Source organism: Chelonoidis abingdonii, chromosome 1 (assembly GCF_003597395.2).
Source record: "Chelonoidis abingdonii isolate Lonesome George chromosome 1, CheloAbing_2.0, whole genome shotgun sequence".
Taxonomy (NCBI): Eukaryota; Metazoa; Chordata; order Testudines; family Testudinidae; genus Chelonoidis; species Chelonoidis abingdonii.
This window is the reverse complement of record NC_133769.1, coordinates 262,339,608-262,364,126: the sequence shown is the minus strand read 5'-3', so window position 1 is coordinate 262,364,126 and position 24,519 is coordinate 262,339,608. Positions and strand designations below refer to the sequence as shown.

General features: G+C 44.8%; 1 protein-coding gene across 1 annotated transcript in view; it reads left to right on the top strand.

Moving 5' to 3' along the window:
• The window catches only part of COL4A2 (collagen type IV alpha 2 chain), a 242,093-nt gene extending 219,478 nt beyond the window's left edge, over positions 1-22,615 (top strand). The window contains exons 42-48 of the mRNA XM_075061499.1: positions 9,963-10,124; positions 10,256-10,354; positions 11,112-11,258; positions 12,002-12,118; positions 13,920-14,111; positions 14,450-14,736; positions 21,420-22,615. Coding sequence (XP_074917600.1) covers positions 9,963-10,124; positions 10,256-10,354; positions 11,112-11,258; positions 12,002-12,118; positions 13,920-14,111; positions 14,450-14,736; positions 21,420-21,674 — 1,259 coding nt within the window. The 3' untranslated portion in view covers positions 21,675-22,615. The remainder of the gene's footprint in view (positions 1-9,962; positions 10,125-10,255; positions 10,355-11,111; positions 11,259-12,001; positions 12,119-13,919; positions 14,112-14,449; positions 14,737-21,419) is intronic.
• The last annotated feature ends 1,904 nt before the right edge of the window (positions 22,616-24,519 follow it).

Below are 24,519 nucleotides of genomic sequence, written 5' to 3'. Positions count from 1 at the left end.
CCGTTTCCACTTCTGGCCAGTATGTAGGCTCGAGTGGAGGGTTTCTGCTGCCCAGGAGTACCTCGTGCACCGGGGGTGGACAGCGCAACTCTGCTGAAGTTAACGCAAAGCAGGAGCCACGCCGTAAGGATGGAGGATTGCAGGTCTTGGGTGGAGAAGCCTGCCGGTCCTGCAATTATCAGGTCCTGAATAGAGGCGTGTGATCAGGTTGGCTAACTGAGTGTCTAGCAACGGGTGTACCAGTGTTGCCTGGCCACGCGGGCGATCAGATCAGACGAGCTCTGTCCCTTCAACAAGTTTCACGAGGAACTTGTGCACCAACGGAAAGGGTGGGAAGGGCGTAGACAGGTGTGTTTGCCAGACTTAGGAAGGCGTCGATATCGAGCCTGGGGCGAGGCCCTGGAAGGAGCAGAACCTCTGACACTTCCGGTTGCTTGGGAGGTGAAGAGGTCTATGCGGGGAAAGCCCACGTCTGGAGATCCGAATGAACTACGTCCGGGCGAAGCGACCACTCGTGGCCGAGAAATGACCTGCTGAGCTGGTCTGCTAGAGTGTTCTGCGACTCCCAGAAGAAGGACACCACTAGGTCTATAGAGTGGGCTATACAAAATTCCCACAGTTGAATCGCTTCCTGACAGAGGGGGAGAGAACGAGTCCTCCCTGCTTGTTTATGTAGTGCATCGCGTGGTGTTGTCCGTGAGTACTAGAGCGCAACGTCCTGCAAGATGAAGGAAGGCCTGGGCAGGCAAGGCGGACCGCTCGTAACTCCCGAATGTTTATGTGCAACGTCAGCTCCTGGACAGACCAAAGGCCTTGCATGCGACGATGCCTATGTGAGTCCCCAGCCAAGAGACGACGCGTCTGTTGTTAGGGATACAGACGGTTGTCTCGGGTGGAACGGGCATGCTCCGCACACCGGGAAGGTTGTCAGCCACCAGCTGAGGAGCCTACAGACACTCTGAGGAACCGTGACGACCATGTCTTATGGCATCCCTGTGTGGGCGGTAAATGGAGGCCAGCCAGACTTGAAGGGGACGAAGGCGAAAGTTTGGCGTGCTTGGTCATGAAAGTGCATGCAGCCATATGGCCGAGGAGGCTGAGGCAGGCATGGGCCGAGGTCGTCGGGAAGGACTGAAGGCTTTCTATGGCGCGACTATTGAACCGAAACTGGGATAGGCGGAGGTAGGCTGTTGCAAGCGTGGGTCTAGAACGGCTCCAATGATTCGATTTCTTTGAGTGGGCACTAGAGTGGACTTGCCTATATTGACCATGAGGCCCAATCGCTCGAATAGGTCCATGACGATGGCAACATGTCTGGAGACCTGAGCCTCGGAGGTCCCGCGGATGAGCCAGTCGTCTAGGTAGGGGAAAACACAGATGCGTCGACGAGGGAGGGAGGCGGCCACCACAGCCATACACTTCGTGAAGATGCATGGGGCAGTGGAGAGGCCGAACGGGAGGACTGTAAATTGGTAGTGTCGATGATGTACCATAAACCACAGGTACCGTCTGTGCGGAGGATAAATGGAGATATGAAAGTATGCATCCTTCATGTCGAGAGCAGCGTACCAGTCTCCCGGATCCAGGGATGGGATGATGGTCCCCAGGGACACCATGCGGAACTTCAACTTCTTTAGGAAGGCGTTGAGACCGCGGAGGTCCAGGATGGGTCAGAGACCTCATTTTGCCTTGGGGATTAAGTAGTATCGGGAGTAAAACCCCTTGCCCCTGAACTCCTCCGGCACCTCCTCTATAGCTCCGATTTCGAGGAGCATGCGGATCTCCTGCGAGAGGAGTTACTCATGAGAGGGGTCCCTGAAGAGGGACGGAGAGGGGGCAAAATAAACTGGAGGTGGTATCCAAACTCCACCGTGCGGAGGACCCAACAGTCTGATGTTAATTGGGCCCAGGCAGGGAGGAAGGAGGAAAGACGATTGGAAAACTGGAGAGGATTCCGGGAAAAGACTGGTTCTCTGCTCTTGGTCGCACCTTCAAAAGTTTTGCTTTGGTCCCGCTGATGGTTTGGCAGGACCATTATTTTGGCCTCCTTGAGAGCCCGACTGCCTTCTGCGGTTCCCGCGACCCTGCCTCCTACTAAAGTCTTGTCGAGGTCGGGACGGGGGGTAAGGGCGCTGTGGTTGGGCCCGGAAGGACCTGCGTTGGGTCTGCGGGGTATGCATCCCAAGGGAACGCATGATAATACGATTGTCTTTTAGACTCTGGAGTCTAGGGTCCATTTTCTCTGAGAAAAGGCCCTGACCCTCGAATGGAAGGTCCTGAATAGTATGTTGCAGCTCGGGGGGTAGACCTGAGACCTGCAACCACGAAATTCTCCGCATCGTAATCCCGGACGCTACGGTTCTAGCCGCCGAGTCAGCAGCGTCAAGAGAGGCCTGTAGGGAAGTCCGAGCTACTTTCTTCCCTTCCTCCAGGAGGCTGTGAAATTCTGGCCGGGAGTCCTGTGGGATCAGTTCAGTGAACTTACCCATCGACTGCCAGGTATTATAATTGTACCTGCTGAGGAGGGCCTGCTGGTTAGCAACCCGCAGTTGAAGGCCCCCGGCGGAGTAGACCTTACGCCCCAGCAGATCCATCCGTCTAGCCTCCCGCGATTTTGGGGCAGGGGCTTGTTGGCCATGACGCGCTCTCTCATTTACAGATTGCACGACCAGAGAGCACAGAGGAGGGTGGGTATAAAGATATTCATACCCTTTAGAGGGTACCATATATTTTCTTTCCACGCCTCTGGCCATAGGAGGGATAGATGCTGGAGACTGCCAAATAGTGTCTGCTTTGGCTTGGATGGATCGAATAAATGGCAGAGCCACACGAGTCGGGGCATCTGCGGATAATATGTCTGCGACCGGGTCCTCCACCTCCGGAACCTCCTCTACCGGCAGAATGATATTTAACACAACTCGCCGGAGAAGATCCTGGTGGGCTTGGAGGTCAAGTGGGGGTGGGCCCGATGCTGTTGTACCGGCTACCGCCTCATCTGGCGAGGACGACGATGACAGGCCCGGTATGAGTGGCTTGTGCTGGGGCTCCTGTTCCAGGGGAGCATCGGAGTCCAGGAGGACCTGAGGGTCCTGTGTCAAAGTCGAAATGACCGTATCTGCCGGAGGAGGACGGCTAATAGTGGCCTCCGGTGCCCGATGGTCTGAGGGGGCGGACCGAGATGTAACTGTGGATTCGCCCTGGGCCTGGTGGTATGCCCAGGGCATCCAGAATGACCACTGCGGAGCTTGTTCTGTGCCCTGGGCCTCCGGGAGGATGCGTCTCTGTGGGTCCAAATCCCCGTAGACAGCGTTGTCATCGTGGGAAGACCCCGATGGGTGTCGTGATGGCCGTGGCGGAGCCGAGAGTCCATGAGGGGGACCCCTGTGAGCCAGGTACCGGACATCGTGCCACACCGGAGAACGGTACTGGGAGTCATACCGGTGCCGAGAGGGAGACCGGGACCTGCGACCAGAGCAGTGCCGGGAGGTCGACTGGGATCGAGAAGGTCGGTGGTAAGAGCGACTGCGGCGGGAGCGGTGCCGGGAGCTGGACCACCGTGTGGAGTATCTGTCCGGAGATCGAGACCTGGAGCGGTGCCGCGACTACGACTACGAGAAGGGGATCGGTACCGGGACTGCGAGCGGCGCCTGGATCTGGACCGGCAATAAGAATGGGAACGGTGCCGGGATCTCGATCTTGAACGGTGCCTGCCGGCAGCTTCGGTGGAGGGTGGCCTGACCAGAGCAGGCTTTCCCACTGACGTAAGAACCCGCACCGGTGGTGCCAGGGGTTGAGGCAGGGTGGGCTCCGTCAGAGCAATAAGTTCCCTCGCCGTCGAGAAGGTCTCTGGCGTAGTGGGAATGAGAAGCTCAACCGAGGCACGTGCCAAGGAGCTGTCGCGTACCGGACTCAACGGCTCTTGCGTGGTCGGAATCAACGGTGCCAATGCCGCCGGTGCCGCAGCAGGTGTTGGTGCCAGGCGACTCGGCTGTGGTTGGTGCTCAGACCGTGGTAGAAGAGCTGTAGCCGTGGGAGCTTTAGCCTGCTTGGCTTGCGGGGAGAGGGAGCAGTGCCGGGCTGCCTTCTGTGCCGGAGACGGCTGGTGCCGGGGTGTTCTGACAGTGCCGGCGTTCTCCGGTGCCGATGAAGCACTCCTCCCCGGCGCGGGCTGTGCGGCAATTGGTGCCGAGGCTGGAGGAGTGAGGGCCGCTTCCATTAGGAGCTGTTTTAAACAAGAGTCTCGCTCCTTTTTTGTCCGCGGTTTGAATGATTTACAAATGTGGCACTTATCAGTCAAATGAGATTTCCCCAGACACTTTAGGCAGCGGTCGTGGGGGTCTTCCGTTGGCATCAGCCGATGGCAGGCCAAGCACTGCTTGAAGCCCGGTGAGCCCGCCATGGGCCCAGGCCCGGGGAGAGGGGAAAGGCTAATCCCCAACCCTCTAAACTATATACACTAAGTATGTTAACAAAACTAATTACAAGTATAAAACTATATACACAGAAAGTACAAGAACGGGTGAAGAGCTAGGTAAGTGGAGAAAGGCTAAGCCGCGCTCCACTGTTCCAACGACCGACACTGGCGATAAGAAGGAACTGAGGAGCGGACAGGTCGGCAGGGGTATATATTCGGTGCCATAGCGGCGCCACGCCAGGGGGTGCCCAGCCGACCCACCGGGTGTTGCTAGGGTAAAAATCTTCCGACGAGCGTGCACGCGGCGCGCACACACCTAATTGGAATGGATATGAGCGAGCACTCGAAGAAGAATAAGCTAGTCCTACTTGAGTTTCCCCTGTTTATGCATCCCAAGATCACATTAACTCTTTTGGTCATGGCATCACATTGGGAGCTCATGTTTAGCTGACTATCCACCATGACCCCCCTAATCTTTTTCAGAGTCACTGCTTCCCAAGATAGAGTCCCGTACATTCTTTGTTCTTGCATATATAAATATTTACATCTATTTTAATATAGCTACATTGTTTGTTTGCACCCAGTTTACCAAGCAGTTGAGAATGTTCTGAATCAGTTACCTATCTTCCTCATTATTTGCTCTCCCTCACTTTTTGTGTCATTTGAAAACTTCATTAGTGATGATTTTATGTTTTCTTGGAGGTCATGATAAAACTGCAAGACCCCACTGGAAAGAGACCCGCTCAATGACGATTCCCCATTTACAGTTACATTTTGAGACCTATCAGTTAGCCAAGTTTTAATCCATTTAATGTGAGCCATGTTAATTTTATATCATTCTAGTTTTTTTAATCAAAATGTAATACAGTACCAAGTCAGACACCTTACAGAAGTCTAAGTATATTAAGTCAATATTGTTACCTTTATCAACCAATCTTGTAATCTCATCAAAAGGAGATATCAAATCAGTTTGACAGGATCTATTTTCCATAAACCCATGCTGATTTGCATTAAGTATATTACCCTTCTTTAATTCTTTATTAACTGAGTCTATATCAGCCACTCCATTATCTTGCTTGGGAGTGATGTCAGGCTGACAGCCCATTATTACTCAGGTCATCCTGTTTATCCTTTTTAAAAATTGCCACACCATTAGCTTTCTCCAAATCTTCTGGAACTTCCCTAGTATTCCAAGACTTATTGAAAAGCAACATTACCAATCCAGCAAACTACAGTGCCGTCTCTTTTAATACTCTTGGCTGCAAGTTATCTGGACTTGCTGATTTTAAAAGGTCTAACTTTAGTAGCTTCTGTTTAGCATCCTTCAGAGATTCTAGTGAAATGGGGAGTTATCACCATATGATAAGATTATATTGTGTATCTTTTCCCCAAATACAGAACAGAAATATTTATTGAACACTTCTGCCTTTTTGGCATCACTATTGATAATTCTACCACTTCCATCTAGTAACTGACCAATATCATTGTCAGAATTCTTTTTGCTGTTAATATATTTTTCAAAAACTCATTGCTGTCCGTAGATCTCTCCTTGTATCCCTTTGCTTTCCTTATCAATTTTCTATTATTTTTTATTTATATTCATTGCTATTAGCTTCTCCTTTCTTCCATTTGTTTACACACACACACACACTCTTATATTACTTTTTATAGCTGCATTCACTTCTCCTCTACACCATGTCCATTTTTTAAACCAGCACTGCGTTCTTCCACTATCATGGGATTGTGACTTCTTTGGCATCTAGTAAGGTATTAAATGATTCCCAATTACAATTCATGTTTTTCTGATTAAATTCTTCCTCCCGGCTGTTTTGACTCATAATTGTTTTCTGCTTTGTGAAACTGGCCCTCTCAAAGTGACAAGTATATACAAAAGTGTTCTGGACTTTATTCTGCTTGCACATAACCAGTGTAATCAAGTCATGATCACTTGTACCCAAACTACCATTAATTTTTTAGTTCTGTGATCAGTTCCTCTTTAGAAGAAAATCTGATAAAGAATTCCCTCCTGCCTTGAGTTATGAAATTGTCATCTAAAATGTTTTGACATTCTAAGAGTGTTTTAGTACTGTCAGCTTGAGACGTCTGACATATGTCATTCCGATTGAAATCCCCCATGATCACATAGGGTTCTTTCCCCCAACACATTAGAGAGAGATGTGTAAGGAGGCAGTCATCCTGTTACCTAGTGTGATTTGGCTGTAACAGGCAACAACTAATACACCATCTTATGCTTTATCTGTTAGTACATTGCTCCATAAGCATTCAAGATCATTTTCTTCTGAGTTATAAGTCAATCGGAAACAGATAATGCCATTTTTATATAGAATGGCATGCCATTTTCCCTTTTGCCCACTTGTTTCTTCCTGCCTAGGTTATAACGATTGGCACAACTGGAATGTTAAAAATCAATCATCTCACCAGATGTCAGTAATTCCAACTAGATTGAAATACTCTCCTCAAGGAGCAATTTCAATTTCTCTTGGTTGTTACCCAGACTCCTAGCATTAGATTATAGGCAATTAAAGAATTTCTTCTCTCCATATTCTTTGATTCCTTCATTAATTTTGCAGCAGAGAGTCCTGTGGCACCTTTAAGACTAACAGATGTATTGGAGCATAAGCTTTCGTGGGTGAATACCCACTTCATCAGACGCATGTAGTGGAAATTTCCAGAGGCAAGTATAAATATGCAAGCAAGAATCAGTCTGGAGATAACAAAGTTAGTTCAATCAGGGAGGGTGAGGTCCTCTTCTAGCAGTTGAGGTGTGAACACCAAGGGAGGAAAAACTGCTTTTGTAGTTGGCTAGCCATTCACAGTCATGTTTAATCCTGAGCTGATGGACCACAGCAACCACACATCGCACCATAACAACTCTAACCCAGGAACCAATCCATGCAACAAACCTCAATGCCAACTCTGCCCACATATCTACATTAGCAACACCATCACAGGACCTAACCAGATCAGCTACAACATCACTGGTTCATTCACCTGCACGTCCACCAATGTTATATATGCCATCATGTGCCACCAATGCCCCTCTGCTATGTACATTAGCCAAACTGGACAGTCACTATGTAAAAGGATAAATGGACATAAGTCAGATATCAGGAATGGCAATATACAAAAACCTGTAGGAGAACACTTCAGTCTCCCCAGCCGCACAATATCAGATGCATCTTACAGCAAAAGAACTTCAGGGTCAGACTCCAAAGAGAAACTGCTGAGCTTCAGTTCATTTGCAATTTGACAGCATCAGCTCAGGATTAAACAAAAACTGTGAATCGCTAGTCAACTACAAAAGCAGTTTCTGCTCCCTCGGTGTTCACACCTCAACTGCTAGCAGAGGACTTCACCCTCCCTGATTGAACTAACCTCATTATCTCCAGACTGATTCTTGCCTGCATATTTATACTTGCCTCTGGAAATTTCTATTACATGCATCTGACAAAGTGGGTATTCACCCACGAAAGCTTATGCTCCAATACATCTGTTAGTCTTAAAGGTGCCACAGGACTCTCTGTTGCTTTTTCCAGATTCAGACTAACATGGCTACCCCTCTGATACTTAACTTTATTAATTTTGTTCTCAACATCTCAATTTTGTGCTGAGTGAATCATAGAATATCAGGGTTGGAAGGGACCTCAGGGAGGTCATCTAGTCTAACCCCCTGCTCAAAGCAGGACCAATTCCCAACTAAGTGCTCAGATCTTCCTTCTTTTTACCCTCTCCCTGTGATATTGGTTTAACTGCCTCCTGACTACACAATGGGATTTTGGCTCCCAAGTACTTATGTCACTTTTGAAAATCAGATTTAGGCTCCTAAGTCTCCTAGGCATTGTAATGCTGAGCACAACACCAAATACCTTTTAAAAATCTGGACCCTATTTCCATTCTGACTTCAGCAGAAGCTCTGCACCTCTGAAAATCAAGTTAACGTTAGGCCCACAGGCTTGAAAATTTCAGCTGATTTGTCTACAGTCTACTCATGACAAAGCTTTAGGGTGGGATTTTCAGATTCTCTTGCCACTGACCTAGCCCTTTTTCCACTGAAATCCAGGGAAGTTTTATCACTGCTGGATGCTTTTAAAAATCCTGTCCTTAAGCTTTAAAAGTAATTATCATTTTCATAAGAACATAAGAATGGCCATACTGGGTCAGACCAAAGGTCCATCCAGCACAGTATCCTATCTACCGACATTGGCCAATGCCAGGTGCTGCAGAGGGAGTGAACCTAACAGGTAATGATCAAGTGATCTCTCTCCTGCCATCCATCTCCACCCTCTGACAAACAGAGGCTAGGGACACCATTCCTTACCCATCCTGGATAATAGCCATGAATGGACTTAAACTCCATGAATTTATCTAGTTCTCTTTTTTCTCTCCACTGTTTGAACATGGGGATATTTTTTCCCTTCCTCCTTCCAGGATGGGAAGTTACAAGCTCTTATAAAAGACACTTTTATTAAAAAATAAATAAAAATCATGCTGTAAAAGAAACGGTCTGTATTCAGATAGACTTGATTTTGAACCTGAACTGTTCTCAGAGTTCTGTTATAATTTTGAAATCAAGCCTAGTGGTCCTTTCTTTTAAAGCTCTTAAACATTGATTGGCTTCACCAGCTGCTGGAAAGATGTTAAAAGAATCCCAATGCATTACTTTAAAAGAATTCAACAAATAGGAAAATTCAGTAGCTACCATCCTGTCAGGCTAAATTAATTCTTTCCATCTCATCCCCTTGCATAGTCAGTTGCATCTGAGAAGCCTACTTCTTTCAAAGCAAAAAGCTCCCTTCTGCAAAAGTCATACTCCACTAGATAAGTAGTAGTTTCATAGGAAGAACTATGGTGGTACTCTGTCGATGACAGCTATAGCAAACCCTCCACAGACTCCTTGTCACATAGTGAAGATGCATTACAAACTGTCTTTGTCAAGTTCTGCATCAGCATTTCATCCTCCATTAATACTTTTCCTGAATCCAAGTTTTAGGGCTTTTCAAGACCTGTGCACCTGGACTGTTAAGTAGTAAAAGTCAGGAAAAACAAATACTATGAAGGGGTCTTTATTTCTTCCCTTCCCATGAACCCTACTTTAGAAACTTTTGACTTGAAGGCGTCAGGTAGGTAACTCCTTCCATACTGTAGGATGTCTCACGCTAACAGGATTGTAGAATAAGCAGTGATGGTGTCCCTAGCCTCTGTTTGCCAGAAGCTGGGAATGGGTGACAGGGGATGGATCACTTGATTATTACTTGTTCTGTTCATTCCCTCTGGGGCATCTGGCATTGGCCACTGTCAGAAGACGGGATACTGGACTAGGACCACCTTTGGTCTGACCCAGTATGGCCGTTCTTATGTCTCTTGGGTCCCATAGGCATTACCCCTCTCCCCACCTCAGAGTCAGTGATTGAAACCTGGCAAGGGATCCATGCTCCACAATGGAGGTGACACTGTTAATTTGCCCCCATGTCCATGCTGTCGGTCCTGCCTTTCAACATAGATTCCAATTTAAAATGTGCTTTCACAGGCTATCCAGGACCCCGGGGCAGACCTGGAATTGCAGCTCCAACGGGAAGCAAAGGAGAAGATGGTCAAATAGGTGTGCTTGGAGAAGATGGTCAAAAAGGCACTAGAGGTGACCCTGGACCACAAGGGAGACCTGGAATTTCAGGGTACCCTGGACCAAAAGGTACAGCTGGCAAAAAATGAACCCTTTTTTAAAAGAAATGGTTATTTGTTGCTACAGTAGATGTTAGAAGTGACCATTTATATTATCTGTGTAGAGATACAATAATTCAAATGTGTCATTTTGCATTAAAGGGCATAAAGGCACGCAAGGTCTCATGGGTACTCCTGGCTTCGTGGGAGTTTTTGGTGACACAGGGCCCATTGGACCCAAGGGGGACAGAGGACCTACTGGTGAGTAAGAGCCTTCTGGTGCTATAGTTTCCATCATTCAACAAATAAACTTACCTGCTCAGCAGCCACCACACCTGCCTTCAAACTGACGCTATGTCTGCATTCCTGAATGAACTTCGGGCCAGTCATGAAGTTTGGCTCCCATCTAAAATTGATTTTAACGTGTATATAAATGAAAAGGGCCAACTCCAAACTCTAGGTGCTTTTCAAAAACCTCTCAATGCCAACCACTCAAACTATAACAACTCCGGCACTAACCCTCACCCAGCCCACCAGAGTAGATCAACAGAAAAGATATTTGGAAATGTAAAAAACCCTATGCCTCACTAATACCAACCTTCCCCTTTTCTAAAAGCCTACAAATAGCCCACTATAGTCAGGGCTATAGCTCATTCTAGTTTTTTAGGGCACTGCACAACTTTGCATATCACAAGCTACGCTCTCCCCACTCTTCTGCCTTCTTGCTCCCTTTGTCTCTTTCCACTCATGTATTTTTGCCTGTTTTTACACAACCCCTGAGGCCTGGAATGATTTCCCCGTCTTCCAGGATGCCAAGTGACCACCTACTTCCCAAACTTTGGAAATTGCAGACTCAGATCTGCAACTGAATTTTATGGCTCAGGGTACATCTCTAATATTAATAGTCAACTAAAATGTCCAACCTTAGTACCTCATTGAGTGACAGACATAGAGCACACCAAGGGATGGGAGTTGTTTTGTCTATAAATTAGTTCATTTTTTCCTTTTTATAATGCAGGTTTCCAAGGACTTCCAGGTTCTCCTGGGCCACCTGCAGTGCCGCCTAAGCTGGTCACTCACCAGGGTACAGCAGGCCCTCGTGGAAATATGGGTCCCCAAGGAATACCTGGTGAGATGGGGCCCCATGGTCCACCAGGTGATCCAGGTAGGAATTGTGCATTCACACTTGAAGTGCAGTGCTGTTCAGAATAGGGCTTCTGTAAAAGTAGTGCTGAGGGGTTCCCTATCTATTATTTCTCAATAATTCTAAATGTAATTGAAGTCACAAGGGAAAGAATGGATTTTCTCACTGCCACCCCTGCAAAATCAATCCTGAGCAATCAAAATGAAGCTGTGCAGCATGTTCATCTTAACCAACTGCAACTTAACTGCAGGCTTCTATAACACCCATGAACCCCACACTGGTCCTTCTTGTCATTTTAGCTCAATCCAAACTGACTCCATTAGCTGAGATATACAAATGTCATTGAGGGCGAAATCTGACCTTGCAGTTGAACTTCAGATAACAGTTCTGTTGATGAGATACATTGAGCTGAATTCCATTCTTCTCCTATAATTTATATGGGATCTTCAATGGTAACAGGCATGAAAAATAATAGAATTATGGGGCCCAATTTTGCAGTCCTTTCTCAGGCACAATTCCCCATTAAAAAGTCAGTGAGGAACTTCGTCTGGGCAAGCATCATAAGATCTTGCTTTTAGTTTAGGTGACAAACTTTGCAAGTCTGACTGAACACACATACTCATAATAACCAGATCTGTTGAGTATGTAGGTGCTAGGTTTACATGGTAACTTTTCAGAACGGAACTTCACTTTGAGTTTCTTATTTTCTGTACTTGAAAAAAAAATCAAATCTGTCTGATCATGTTGAACTTGATGGTTTTAAGGTTTTAGAGGCCCACCAGGTAAACCAGGGTTCCAAGGAAGAGGTGGCATGTCAGCTCTTCCAGGTTTTAGAGGAGATCAAGGACCATCAGGTTTTCCAGGTCTTGCAGGCTTGGAGGGTAAGTGATGTTGCATTATTATTTTTTCTTTTCCCCACTTCACTCTATAGATCTTCTGTTATTAGCACATTATCATTGTACAATTGTCAACTCTTCTGAAGCAACTCTTCTGATTTCCACTTACATCAAATTCCAATGCTCTTACTAGGTTTTGATGTTAATAGTTTTCATTGAAATAGCTTTAAACTGTCTTTAAAACAAAGTGTTGTAGCTAGATCTCAGTGCACATGTTTTCCATGAACATTCACTTAGATTTTTAAATTACTTTGTTTTAATGTTTGTGCCCCTTCTGTTCTGGCCTTCAGTGATCACACCAGCAATAAGGTTTTACAAACAGGAATGTTCATGAAAATAGAATTTCAAATTCCTAGGTGATGTAAATAGATGAGCAGTTATGGTACAAGTGCTTGGGTGCACATCCAGTTAGGAACCAGAAACTTTACCATCTGAATTAGTTGAACAAACGCGGATCAGTCCAGCCCAAATAAGAGTGTCAAATATTGAATATTTTCAGAGAATTGTTCACAACGAATCACTCTATAGGGTTAAAAAAGTCATCCAAAAAAACTGGCAGGTAATTTTAGATGAAGAATAAATTTTAAAAGAAAATGACTGCTTGCCCATATTGCATGAGCAGAAAGAGGCTAAAGTCATCAGATAATTATTTGTGAATTATTTGTTCAGCTCTAGTATTAAATCACAATCTCCACTTACAATCTAGGGAGCCCAATCCAACACTCAGGGACTTCAGCAGAATTGGATCAGTCCTAGAAATGTAGCTGATTGATGACATTAGCTTTCCATATAGAGAAGATAAATATCATGCAATAAATTAAATGGTGAACAAGTCCCATCCCAGTATGTAGATTAGCTGACTATTCCTTATAACCCTATTATCCTCAGTGCTGTGTTTACAAACTGATTGTTTAATAATTTGCTCCCATATCCTTCCAGATATTGAAGTTAGATCAACTGATGTGTAATTCCCTAGGTCCTCCTTGTTCCCCTTTTTAAAGATAGGTACTGTGTTTTCCCTTCTCCATCTCTTGGGACCACTCCCATCCTCCTGGAGTTCTCAAAAATAATAGCTAAGGGTGCCAAGATGGCTTCAGGTCATCATTAACCTTTTTATTTTTAATCAAAATAGTCATTGAGGCTCCTTAGCTTTCTTCATGTCATCAGTTATTAGCTCTCCTTCCTTGCTAAGTAGAATACCTACACTTTCCTTTGTCTTTTTCTTGATCTTAATGTATTTAAAAAATCTTTTCTCATTCCTTTATAACTCTTGCCAATGTTACACATTTTGTGCCTTAGATTGTCTGTCTGATTTTGTCCCTACCTACTTGGGCTGTTCTTTTGTGCTCTTTCTTATCAATTTGACCACATTTCCACATTTTGTAGGATTCCTTTTTTATTTTCAGGTCATTAAAGAGCTCCTGAGGGAGCCATATTGACCCCTTACTATTCTTCCTATCTTTCTTCTGTATTAGAATAGTTTGCAGTTGTGCCTTTAATGTTGTCTCCTTGAGGAACTGCCAGCTTTCCTGAATTCCTCCTTAGATTTTCTTTCCATAGGACCTTACCTACCAGCTCTTCTTTTTTGAAGTCCACTGTCCTTATTCTGCTGCTCTCACTCTTTCCTTTCCTTCAAATCATGATATCCTAGTATTTCATGATCACTGTCAACCAAATTGCCTTCCATCTTCAGATTCATTACCAATTCCACCCTGTTCGTCAGAATCAAGTCTAAAATGGCTGTCCCCCAGTTACTCTTAATTGTCGCTTTCTATTTCTCCCCAAGGTGAACCAGGCCGTCCAGGTAACCCTGGGATACCAGGTATGCCAGGTCGCAGTGTTAACATTGGGTACCTTCTGGTGAAGCATAGCCAATCTGAGCAAGAGCCAATGTGCCCAGTTGGTATGAACAAACTCTGGAGTGGCTACAGTCTACTGTATTTTGAAGGACAGGAAAAAGCACATAACCAGGACCTTGGTATGTACATGGCTCTATAATATCTCAACATTTGACACTTTCAATCTGATTTTCCCACTCAAAATTAGAGGCACACAAAATCATAGGCCATTTCTGAAAATTTGAGCTTTCATGCATATTAGGCTAGGATGCCTAGAAATGACAGCAGATTAGAACTAAATTTCTTTCTTTCATCTCCCTATGGAGGTGGTTTCTCCAGATCACTACTGAAGTTTGAGTAGAACTGTAATACAAATATAAATGTTACTGAATTATGCAGGTATGCGCAATAAGCTAAAAATAAATTCTTACTTGAATGTGCACCTGCTGAAGATTTGTGATGGTTTATTTCTTTACAGGGCTGGCTGGATCCTGTTTGGCTCGTTTTAGTACCATGCCTTTCCTCTACTGTAACCCTGGGGACGTCTGTTATTATGCAAACCGAAATGATAAATCCTACTGGCTCTCAACCACAGCACCTCTTCCAATGATGCCTGTGGCAGAAGAAGAAATTAGACCATATATCAGTCGTTGTTCCGTCTGTGAAGCCCCAGCTGTTGCAATTGCTGTCCATAGTCAAGATGTTTCTATTCCACACTGTCCCGAAGGGTGGCGCAGTTTATGGATTGGATATTCCTTCCTCATGGTATGTGTCCTTTTCAACATTTGCTGACAGTATCGCACATGGTTACATTAAGCTAGGGTCCCACCTACTGGCTACATTGTTCAGGTTTAGGTACAGGTTTGCTAAAAATCCAAACGCACTGAATCTTCCCATAGAACCAGGGAGGAAAAATGTGTGAGGAAAACTGCTCTCTCCCTCATCTTGGAGACCAATTAAACTGTTGCCCCAGCCCTTCCTGTAACTTTATCTCCAACCAGATTAGTACATGGAGTTTGGAGTGACTATGCTGTAGGTGACAAATTGTACCTGACAGCAGAAGATATGATCCACTTTACGTGGTGGATAATATGGACTCTCCAAACAAAAAAAAGACGCTTGAGCTAAGAATAAAAATGTCAGCTAGAGTTTATGCACTGAGGTTGGGAGGGTGGCCCACTAAGCCATTGTCAGCGAGAGAGAGAGGATGAGGAGTAGGTAATAGGTCTTTCACGAACAGTGGTAAGTAATTGATCTGATAAAATCACCGATCTGCACAAAAAGGGAAAATTAGACTAATAAGCAGAGTGAAGATTACTTTTATTTTCACAAGCTATATTTAAGCAACTCGACATTTCATGGTGTTTTTTGGTTTGTTCAAGCTTTCAAATTGAAAATTATCCTTAAGACCAATGTTCTCTCTAATTTTTTCCATCCATGTGCAGAATGAATTTTGTTATGTGCACCAATATCGAAGTAATGTGCGGATATGTGCCACCAGTAGAAACAAAATACCTAGATATAATTTTTTTTTTAAAGTTACCATAAGGATAATTACTCCAGGCAGGACAGGCATTTTAGAACTCACTACTCAAAGAATTAAATTTAATCATAAGAGAGAAATAAAATTATGAAATGCATAGACCAGTCAAAAAACTAAAATAACAGCACTTTGAAAAAATAAAATTACAGAGAATATGTGCGCATTGCAGGAAGTACCAAGTAACACCACCACCACCACAAGTTGGGTTGTGAGGTGTGTGTAAGTGAGAGGCTACATGTGTGTGAGACACAGAGACTGTGTGAGTGCTTGCTGCTGGGGAAGCCTGAAAGACTGTGTGCTGTCTCTTTAAGGCACTCACCAGAAAGCTCAGACCACAGCAGCTGCCAGCAGCTATCCTGGTGTTGAGCCCTGTCCTCCCTCCCCCACTCTGTGGAGATGGTGTACTTGGGAAATGGGAGGGGGACACCCTGACATCAGTGCCCCTCCTGCCAGGGGCGGCTCCAGGCACCAGCATGCCAAGCGCATGCTTGGGGCGGCAAGCCGCAGGAGGCGCTCTGCCAGTTGCCGTGAGGGCAGCAGGCAGGTTGCCTTCGATGACATGCCTGCAGAGGATCCACTGGTCCCGCAGCTTCGGCGGACCTCCCACAGGCTGCCGCCGAATTTGCGGGACCGGGGACTTCCCACAGGCAAGCTGCCGAAGGCAGCCTGCCTGCCATGCTTGGGGCGGCAAAATACCTAGAGCCGCCCCTGTCTCCTGCTCTACACAGCAAGCTGAGGGTTCCTGGAGCAGCTGTCCAAGGGCTCCAAGCCAGAGGGCAGGAGCAGAGAAGCTGCTGAGCAGCAAGGGGAGGGGCACCTGAGCACAGGCCGCCGTGCACAGCTCTGCTAATCAAGTGCATGGCCCTTGATTCATTCCTGGGTAGCCACACAGCTTAGAGGGAACGCAGCTTAAGACCATACACCCCTTGTGGTAATAGAAGCCATATAACTAGGGTACAGTTCTACTCTTCCCTTGCCCTTTTTTTGCAAAGCTACTACAGTGTGCGCACACATGGGCCAATCCTGCATTTCTTTGTCACCCAAAATCAGCACTGACTTAAACGGGAGGTGGGGCTGTGCCAGGAATGCAGAATTCACCCTAGAATAAGTAATATCCCACCAGGTGTGTACGATAAGTTAGAGAGAGGTACATCTGACCAAGGCTTAGGGGACTCTGCTAAACATGGTGACTGGTACTGTGTGAGAACCTGGGTAGACAGGAACACCGATGTTCTAATCTCAGCTCCCACTACTGATTTTGTTCCTGGCCTTCTGAAAGTTATTTAAGTAGAACTGGTCAGAAAATAGGATTTTCCTCTCACAGGAAACATCACCAAAACAAAAAATGCTCTCCAACTACAAAAATAAAAAATAAAAAATTGGAAGAAACCATTTTAGTGGCACTAGAAATGATCTCCTCCAGTCAACAGATAGAGGACAGACATCCATTCTCATCCTGCTCAACCTCTCTGCATTCAATACTGTTGATAAGGAGATTCTGCTCTTTCACCTGAGAGAGGTGGCAGGCTAATGCATTAAAATAATCTGTCCTTCCTGGAAGACCACCTCCAATGAGTAGTGATAAGAAACTCCCCACTCTCACTTGTGGAGTTCCACAAGGATCAGTGATCTCTCTGATCCTTTTCAACATCTGCAGTCAGTCAACCACAAAAGTGAACTGGTTAGATGACACAGACTCATGTACCAGCAATATGCAGATGAGAGACAGCTCTACCTATCCTTCACCATATAAGACCACACCATTACCATCAAGATGGACAGTGCTTGGATGAAGAATAGCTGGCGACAGCTGAACCTGAGCAAGACAGAGGTGATGCTGGTGGGCAGAGGAAAATATACTGAAGAGCTTACAGCTGTGGTGTAGTCTCCAGGGGCTGAAGAAGCACAACCATAATTAGTTCAGTTTGTTGTCTAGGAGTACTCTTGGATCTCTTGCTGACCCAGAGATCTCATCTAGCAGCCTCTGAGAGTAACACTTTCTACCATCTCCACTTGTGTCTCGGCCTGACAAATGAAAACCTGGCTTCAGTTATTCATGCCTGTTATCGCTCAGCTGGACTCCAGCAATGCAATATACCTGGGCATGAAACAGTCAACACATAGGAAACTCTGCAGTGCATCTCCTCAACCACACAGGCTACCGGGAACATGTCAGAAATGCCCTCTGCTCTGTACACTGGCTTCAGATTGACTTGAACTTGATTTGATAGTCTGAGCTCATAGAATCATAGACTTTAAGGTCAGAAGGGACCATTATGATCATCTTGTCTGACCTCCTGCACAACGCAGGCCACCGAATCTCACCCACCCACTCCTGTATCAAACCTCTAACTTATGTCTGAACTATTAAGTCCTCAAATCATGATTTAAAGACTTCAAGGTGCAGAGAATCCTCCTGCAAGTGACCCGTGCCCCACGCTGCAGAGGAAGGCGAAAAAACCCCAGGGCCTTGGAGGAAAATTCCTCCCTGACCCCAAATATGGCGATCAGCTAAACCCTGAGCATGTGGGCAATACTCACTAGTCAGACACCCAGGAAAGAATTCTCTGTAGTAACTCAGATCCTACCCCATCTAACATCCCATCACATGCCATTAGGCATATTTTCCATTAATAGTCAAAGATCAATTAATTGACAAAATTAGGCCATCCCATTATACCATCCCCTCCATAAACTTATCAAGCTGAGTCCTGAAGCCAGATATGTCTTTTTCCCCCACTGCTCCCCTTGGAATGCTGTTCCACAACTTCACTCCTCTGATGTTTAGAAACCTTCATCTAATTTCAAGTCTAAACTTCCTGATGGCCAGTTTATATACTTTTTTTTTTTTTGTGTCCACATTGGTACTGAGCTTAAATAAGTCCTCTCCTTCCCTGGTATTTATCCCTCTGATATATTTATAAAGAGCAATCATATCTCCCCTCATCCTTCTTTTGGTTAGGCTAAACAAGTGAAGCTCTTTGAGTCTCCTTTTGTAAGACAGGTTTTCCATTCCTCAGACCATCCTAGTAGCCTGTGCCTGCTGAGAGGGGGGCGAGGAGGGGCTGCCAGCTTCAGCAGTGTTACTGAGCATGCTCAGTACAAGCCAAGCAGCAAATTTGGGGGAAGTGGGACATGACCCTGCATGTCCTCTCCATGTATCACTTCTGCTTCAAGGTCTCACTTTTTATCTTCAAAGCACTCCATGGCCTGGGGCCCAGGATATCTAAAAGACTGTCTAGAGCTCAGGATGAAGACCCTCATGTACAGCTTTGCTCCTCTGACCTGATGGAACTTCCACCAAAAGTAAAGCTCATATGCGTGGCAGATGGAATTTTCTCCAGGGTCTGATCCCAGACTGCAGGGCACTTTTCCAATAACAAAGAATGATCACAAACCTCCCCTGTTTCTGTTCCATGTTCAAGGCACATTTCTTTTACCTTGCTTTCTCTGACACACACATAGCAACGGGCATCTTTATATATTAAAAAAAAAAAACACACTACCAGAACAAGACACCTAGCTGGAGAGCGGGTGAATGAACAAACAGCCTGTGACAGTTGCCTTGCTGAATCCATTTACTGGAAGGTGCTTGGGTACTATGGTGAACAGAATACCTCATAGGCGTGTTTGTTTGTAAATGCCTGTACTAAGCATTGGTAAAGAGAGAGCTGCAGCCTTGGCAACAAGAGGTAGATTTCCCAATACAAAGTCCTTTGTTACCAAGGGAAGTGCCAAAAACTGCAAGTGCTCACAGGAGGAAACCTTCCATTTTTTTGATGTGCGCGCACACCACAGCATTAGCAATGGCTCATGGAGTGACTGGTTAGGACAGTGTGGGGTTTTGAACACTAAAGAATAAGATTTGTAATATATGATGTTCCTGATAATCTCAAGAAAAGCATCTTTCACAACAACTTCCTTGGTTTCAGTAAAATTGTACACCTCTACCCCAATATACAGGGCCAACAAGGAGGCAGGGGGAAGCCGGTACAAGTTACCGGGGCCCAGCGGTCCAGAAGGGGGCCTGGGGCCTGGCTTCATTGGCCTTGTTTAGCCGGTTCGCCCTTGCTGGGGGGCCTGAAAAAAAGTTTTTCACCGGGGCCCGAACCCGTTCTCAGCGGCCCTGCCAATGTAATGTGGTCGTAGGGAGCCAAAAATTCCTACCGTGTTATAGGTGAAACGCCATTATATCAGGGTAGTGGTGGCAGGGCTGCAGCGGTGATTTAAAGGGCCCAGGGCTCCCCACAGCAGCCGGAGCCCTGCTGCTACCACGCTATATGCAAACCCATGTTATATTGAGTCATGTTATAGTGGGGTAGAGGTGTAGATCCCTCTTTTTGGGTGTTAGTGTTAGCGGCCAGTCCTGCAAAGAGATCAGAATCGGTCAATGGGATTTCATACAGAGCAACAGGTCATACCTGGCCAGATCCTGTTGTAGGCTCAGAGTCCTGGTAAGTAGAAATTAGATTTCTTTTCAGCGCATTAGCAGTTGGTAGATCATTAAGATAGCTGAAAATACTCTGTTGTGTGATTCTGTTCAGGATAACCCTAAATCACTGTTCAAATGGTACTTAAAGATTACATGACATGTCATGGGCTGCAGCTGTGATTGAAAAGATTTGAAGGCTACTTAACAAAAGGGGAGGCCATCATTTGTCTGGAGGCAAATGCAAGCCTGGGAGCTAAGAGCTTTGTTACACTAAGACACTTCTTGGCTGGCTGCCTACCCCATTTCCCCAAGGAAAAAAGGGCAAGTTCATCCTTGGTGACACTACACTGTTCAGTTTCAGGTCTAGTGCAACTCTTAAAATCAGTGTTTAACACCTCAGAGATTAAAGCTTTTGTGCTGTTGCCCAGAATCATAGGTACCCCATGGCAATCTGATAAGATGGTGAAAGGAGAGGCATTAGTACCATACTTATCTAGCACTGTGGTAAAAGATCAGTTTCCATTTTTGTTACTAAACTGTGTACGGCTTTGCAAGCTGAACAACAGTTGGCCTGGGCAGTGAAAGGCAAGAAGGGAGGGTTTAGTCTTACTATGTTTTCGTATGAATTAAAAAACAAACGTCTTTATTGGTTTCTCATTTTTACATTAAAAATTGAAGGGTTTTGAGAGATGGGGGGGGAAGTGAGATGAGAATAAATGTTACATGTTTTTGTAAAAGTAGGGAGAAATCTGTTGGGAGGTTCACTGTTACATGCTAGTGTCAGTAGCACACCATTAAAAAGTATGAGATGTAATTCTTAAAGGGGTACTGTACAGTAATGATTGTCCGTTCTGCTTATAGCTGTCATTCAAAGAGTGTGAATTAGACAATAAACATGTCTTAATGTACTGTTAATCGGGACTGAATTTGATAGAAATGTTAATTTATTCAACTGATAGGGAAAACCCCTCTGATTAAAACAAGCTACTTCTGCCTTAATATAGCTTATGGGTGTGTGATATATAGATTAGTTGTATGTAGGAGGCAAATTCTCATTACCTCCACCCTGCTGAAAACTCAGAGATGAGGAAAATTTCAACTCAGTCTTCAGTGCCATGAAAATATGAAATCTTAAATGGCTGGAGTAAAGAAGAGGTAGAGAGGTTTAAAATGGAAAATGTAGATAAACCAGATAGTTCAAGGATCTAATCCTACAAACTTTACTGTGTGAGTAATCTACAATAGTACTCCCATACGTTTTAAACATGGGGGCAAGGTTTGCAAGATTGGCCCTATGTATGCCTTCGTAGGAATGTCCTACAGAGTGAACTCTTACAGGTAACAGATTTAGAAATCATTTTACCCTTGGTCTCCTCCCTCCCTCACCTGTTGATTTATGACAGTATTGATCTAGGGCAGTAATTTGTATAGCCCTGTCCTGCGCATGAACACTGCCTTCTTTGTGTCTCATAGCACACTGGAGCTGGTGATGAAGGCGGAGGACAGTCACTGGTTTCTCCTGGGAGCTGTCTGGAAGACTTCAGAGCTACTCCTTTCATTGAATGCAATGGTGCCCGAGGAACCTGCCACTACTATGCAAACAAGTATAGCTTCTGGCTTACCACTATTAACCAGCAATTCCAGAGCTTGCCCTCAGCAGATACACTCAAGGCAGGTCTCATCCGAACTCATATCAGCAGATGTCAAGTCTGCATGAAGAATTTGTAAAATATATAATATATCCCTAGTAGTAAAAGGAAAATGTTTCTACAGTGTTCTAGACCTATCACATTGGTGCTTATTTAACTTATTACCTCAAAAGCTGAATGGAAAGTTGATAAGTGTCTGTAAAAGCACAAAGGCTTATACCAAATGCTGGCTGCTTCTCCTACCATACAGTATATTTTGCTAGTCTAACACCATGTTATTTGCTAATTGAGTCAAATACTCAACCTTGAAACACCGCAAAACCATCCAGTTACTAATCTAACAATTGTCTTGGGCAAATCTGTTCTCTAACATGTTTAATGTAAACATTCAATTAAATGTACTTCTTGTCTTAGTTTAGTGTTAACAGGTGTAGTTCATATTAAGTGATGACATACAACAGTAAAACATAAGTGCTATCACAGCAGTGGGCTAACCTCTAGGAAGTACTCATAGATCTGAGCCCCAAGCCCAGCCTTTGAACTTACCTTCTCCTGCAATAAGAGTTTATACCTGGGCACTTACAATGGAAAGACAGGTTGATTTAAACTCCCCATGCATTTGCCATGCTTTTTGTCCTACCACTTTCACCACCAGAGAGTTTATAAACGTTCTGAATTAGCTCAGGTAGCCACATTTAGTGTTACTCTCTTCTTCTTGCAATGAGAACAGTTCATTACCAATGGCAGCATGTTACTTCACAAACTTACCACATTTTTCCAGCTATATCCCACATCACACAATAACTACAGTGGGTCTTTGCTCCTTTCTGTTGTGTGGCACAGAATAAATGCCCACTAGACACATGGACCCACAAGAGGGAGAGAGCATCATACTTTCTTCCTTTAACCACCATGCCACGTACTTAATAACATTGTATGGTTAGGCCTCCATATGAATTTGGTTATATGGTTGTGGAGCAGGCACTATACAAGATACTCCCCTGGAAAACCCATGCTATGTGCACAAATTTCCCAGCTGAAGAAATTATTATTACAGGGGTAGGCAACCTATGGCACGTGTGCCAAAGGCAGCACACAAGCTGATTTTCAGTGACACTCTCACCGCCTGGGTCCTGGCCACTGGTCCAAGGAGGCTCTGCATTTTTATTTAATTTTAAATGGAGCTTCTTAAACACTTAAAACCTTATTTACTTTACATACAACAATAGTTTAGTTATATGTTATAGACTTATAGAAAGAGACCTTCTAAAAAGATTAAAATGTATTGCCGACATGTGAAACCTTAAATTAGAGTGAATAAATGAAGACTAGGCACAGCACTTCTGAAAGGTTGCTGGCCCCTGTATTACTACTCAATGCAGACTACTTATCTTCAGATCCAAACCCTTCAAGCTGCCTACTTCCAACTGTGAAGAAGTGCACAACTGGAGGACAGGGGATGATGGTAGCATAACTAGTCAGCTGTACCAGTAGGAAAAGTATGTAGAGAGGCTGGAAGTCACTCAGAGGGAGTTCTTTCCGTAGTTTATCTTCAAAGACCCTGGAAACTGGGTGCAAGATTTGCTGAGGATCCACAGAGTCTATGATGAGTAGCCCCTGCCCCACCCACAGAGATTAACTGCTTTTTCTGTAGAAAGAAAACATTAGGCCCGAGGTAAGCTGTCCTTCATGACCCTGAGAGAGAAGCTTGACCCACATGATGATAAACCCCTTGCTTATTTTCTTGTGAGTCTCTTATGCAGCATGGTAATAAGCATGATAAATACCATAATACTTATGTTTCCAGCAACATTTTTTGTGGGAAGGGGAGCTACATTTATTAGCAAGGGTGAAAAATACTACGTACGCTTACTGCTCTGGCTTTAAAATAATCAGTAGTTATCTCCTCCACATCAGTTTTAACTTCTTATGCAGTTCACCTTTCCCCTGCTTCAGTGATTGTTGGGTTTTGTAATTATGTTCCTCCTTGCTGTAATTAAAAGTTTGTTTTTTCTACACATCTACTTGTTGATTGTTTCAGTTCTCTAACATATGCCAGGCTCTCCTATTACATTTGCACAGATTACTTCAGTAGATGTTAATTTGGAGGCTTTGATTTGTTTGGTGTGTTGTTTTTTTTTAAAAAAAATGAGCATTGGAGACAATTTAAATTGGATGTCAGCAGAAGTATCAAAAGGTGGCCAAATAAGCTTCCTCAATCTAAATTCAAATCACTTAATCAAGCAGGGGTCTGCTCAGTCTGTCAGCTGGAGCCACACAAGCTGTTTCAGAGAGAGGATGCTAACTAAGATGCTATTCCATCCATTGTTACAGGGACAGAGGATTTAACCAGTTCCTCAGTTGCCTACCATTATCATTAGCTTAGGCAAGGCAGCTCTGAGGCCTGGTCTACACTAAAAAATTGGTCACCCCAGCCATGTGAAAAATCCAACCCCTGAACAACATAGCTAAGGTGACCTAACCCTTAGGCTAGACAGCTCTAGGTCAATAAAAGAGTTCTTCCATAGCAGCATTTCACATGTAGACATGCTTTCAGTGGAATCCTGGGATGGAGATTAACCATAGAATCTAAAATTACAGAGCGGAGGAGCCATGCCTTGATGAAAAGAGTAGACATACAGGTATAATTAAAGCATTCTCAGCTAGCAGGTTTTCTTATTTTAGATATACCCACAATTAGTAAGTTTATCCTCAACATCCCTCTGAGATAAGAGAGCATTATCCCTATCTGACAGGCAAGGGCCGGGGACAAAGATTAAGTCACTTGCCCAAGTCATGGCAGAGCCCAGTATCCAACCTCTGTCCATTTTGGTGACTCAGCTACAAGAGCCAGCCAATTTCCCCAGACAAAGCCACCTAATGTTTGTTTCAGCTAAATTAAGCCATTAGAACGGTAGACACAG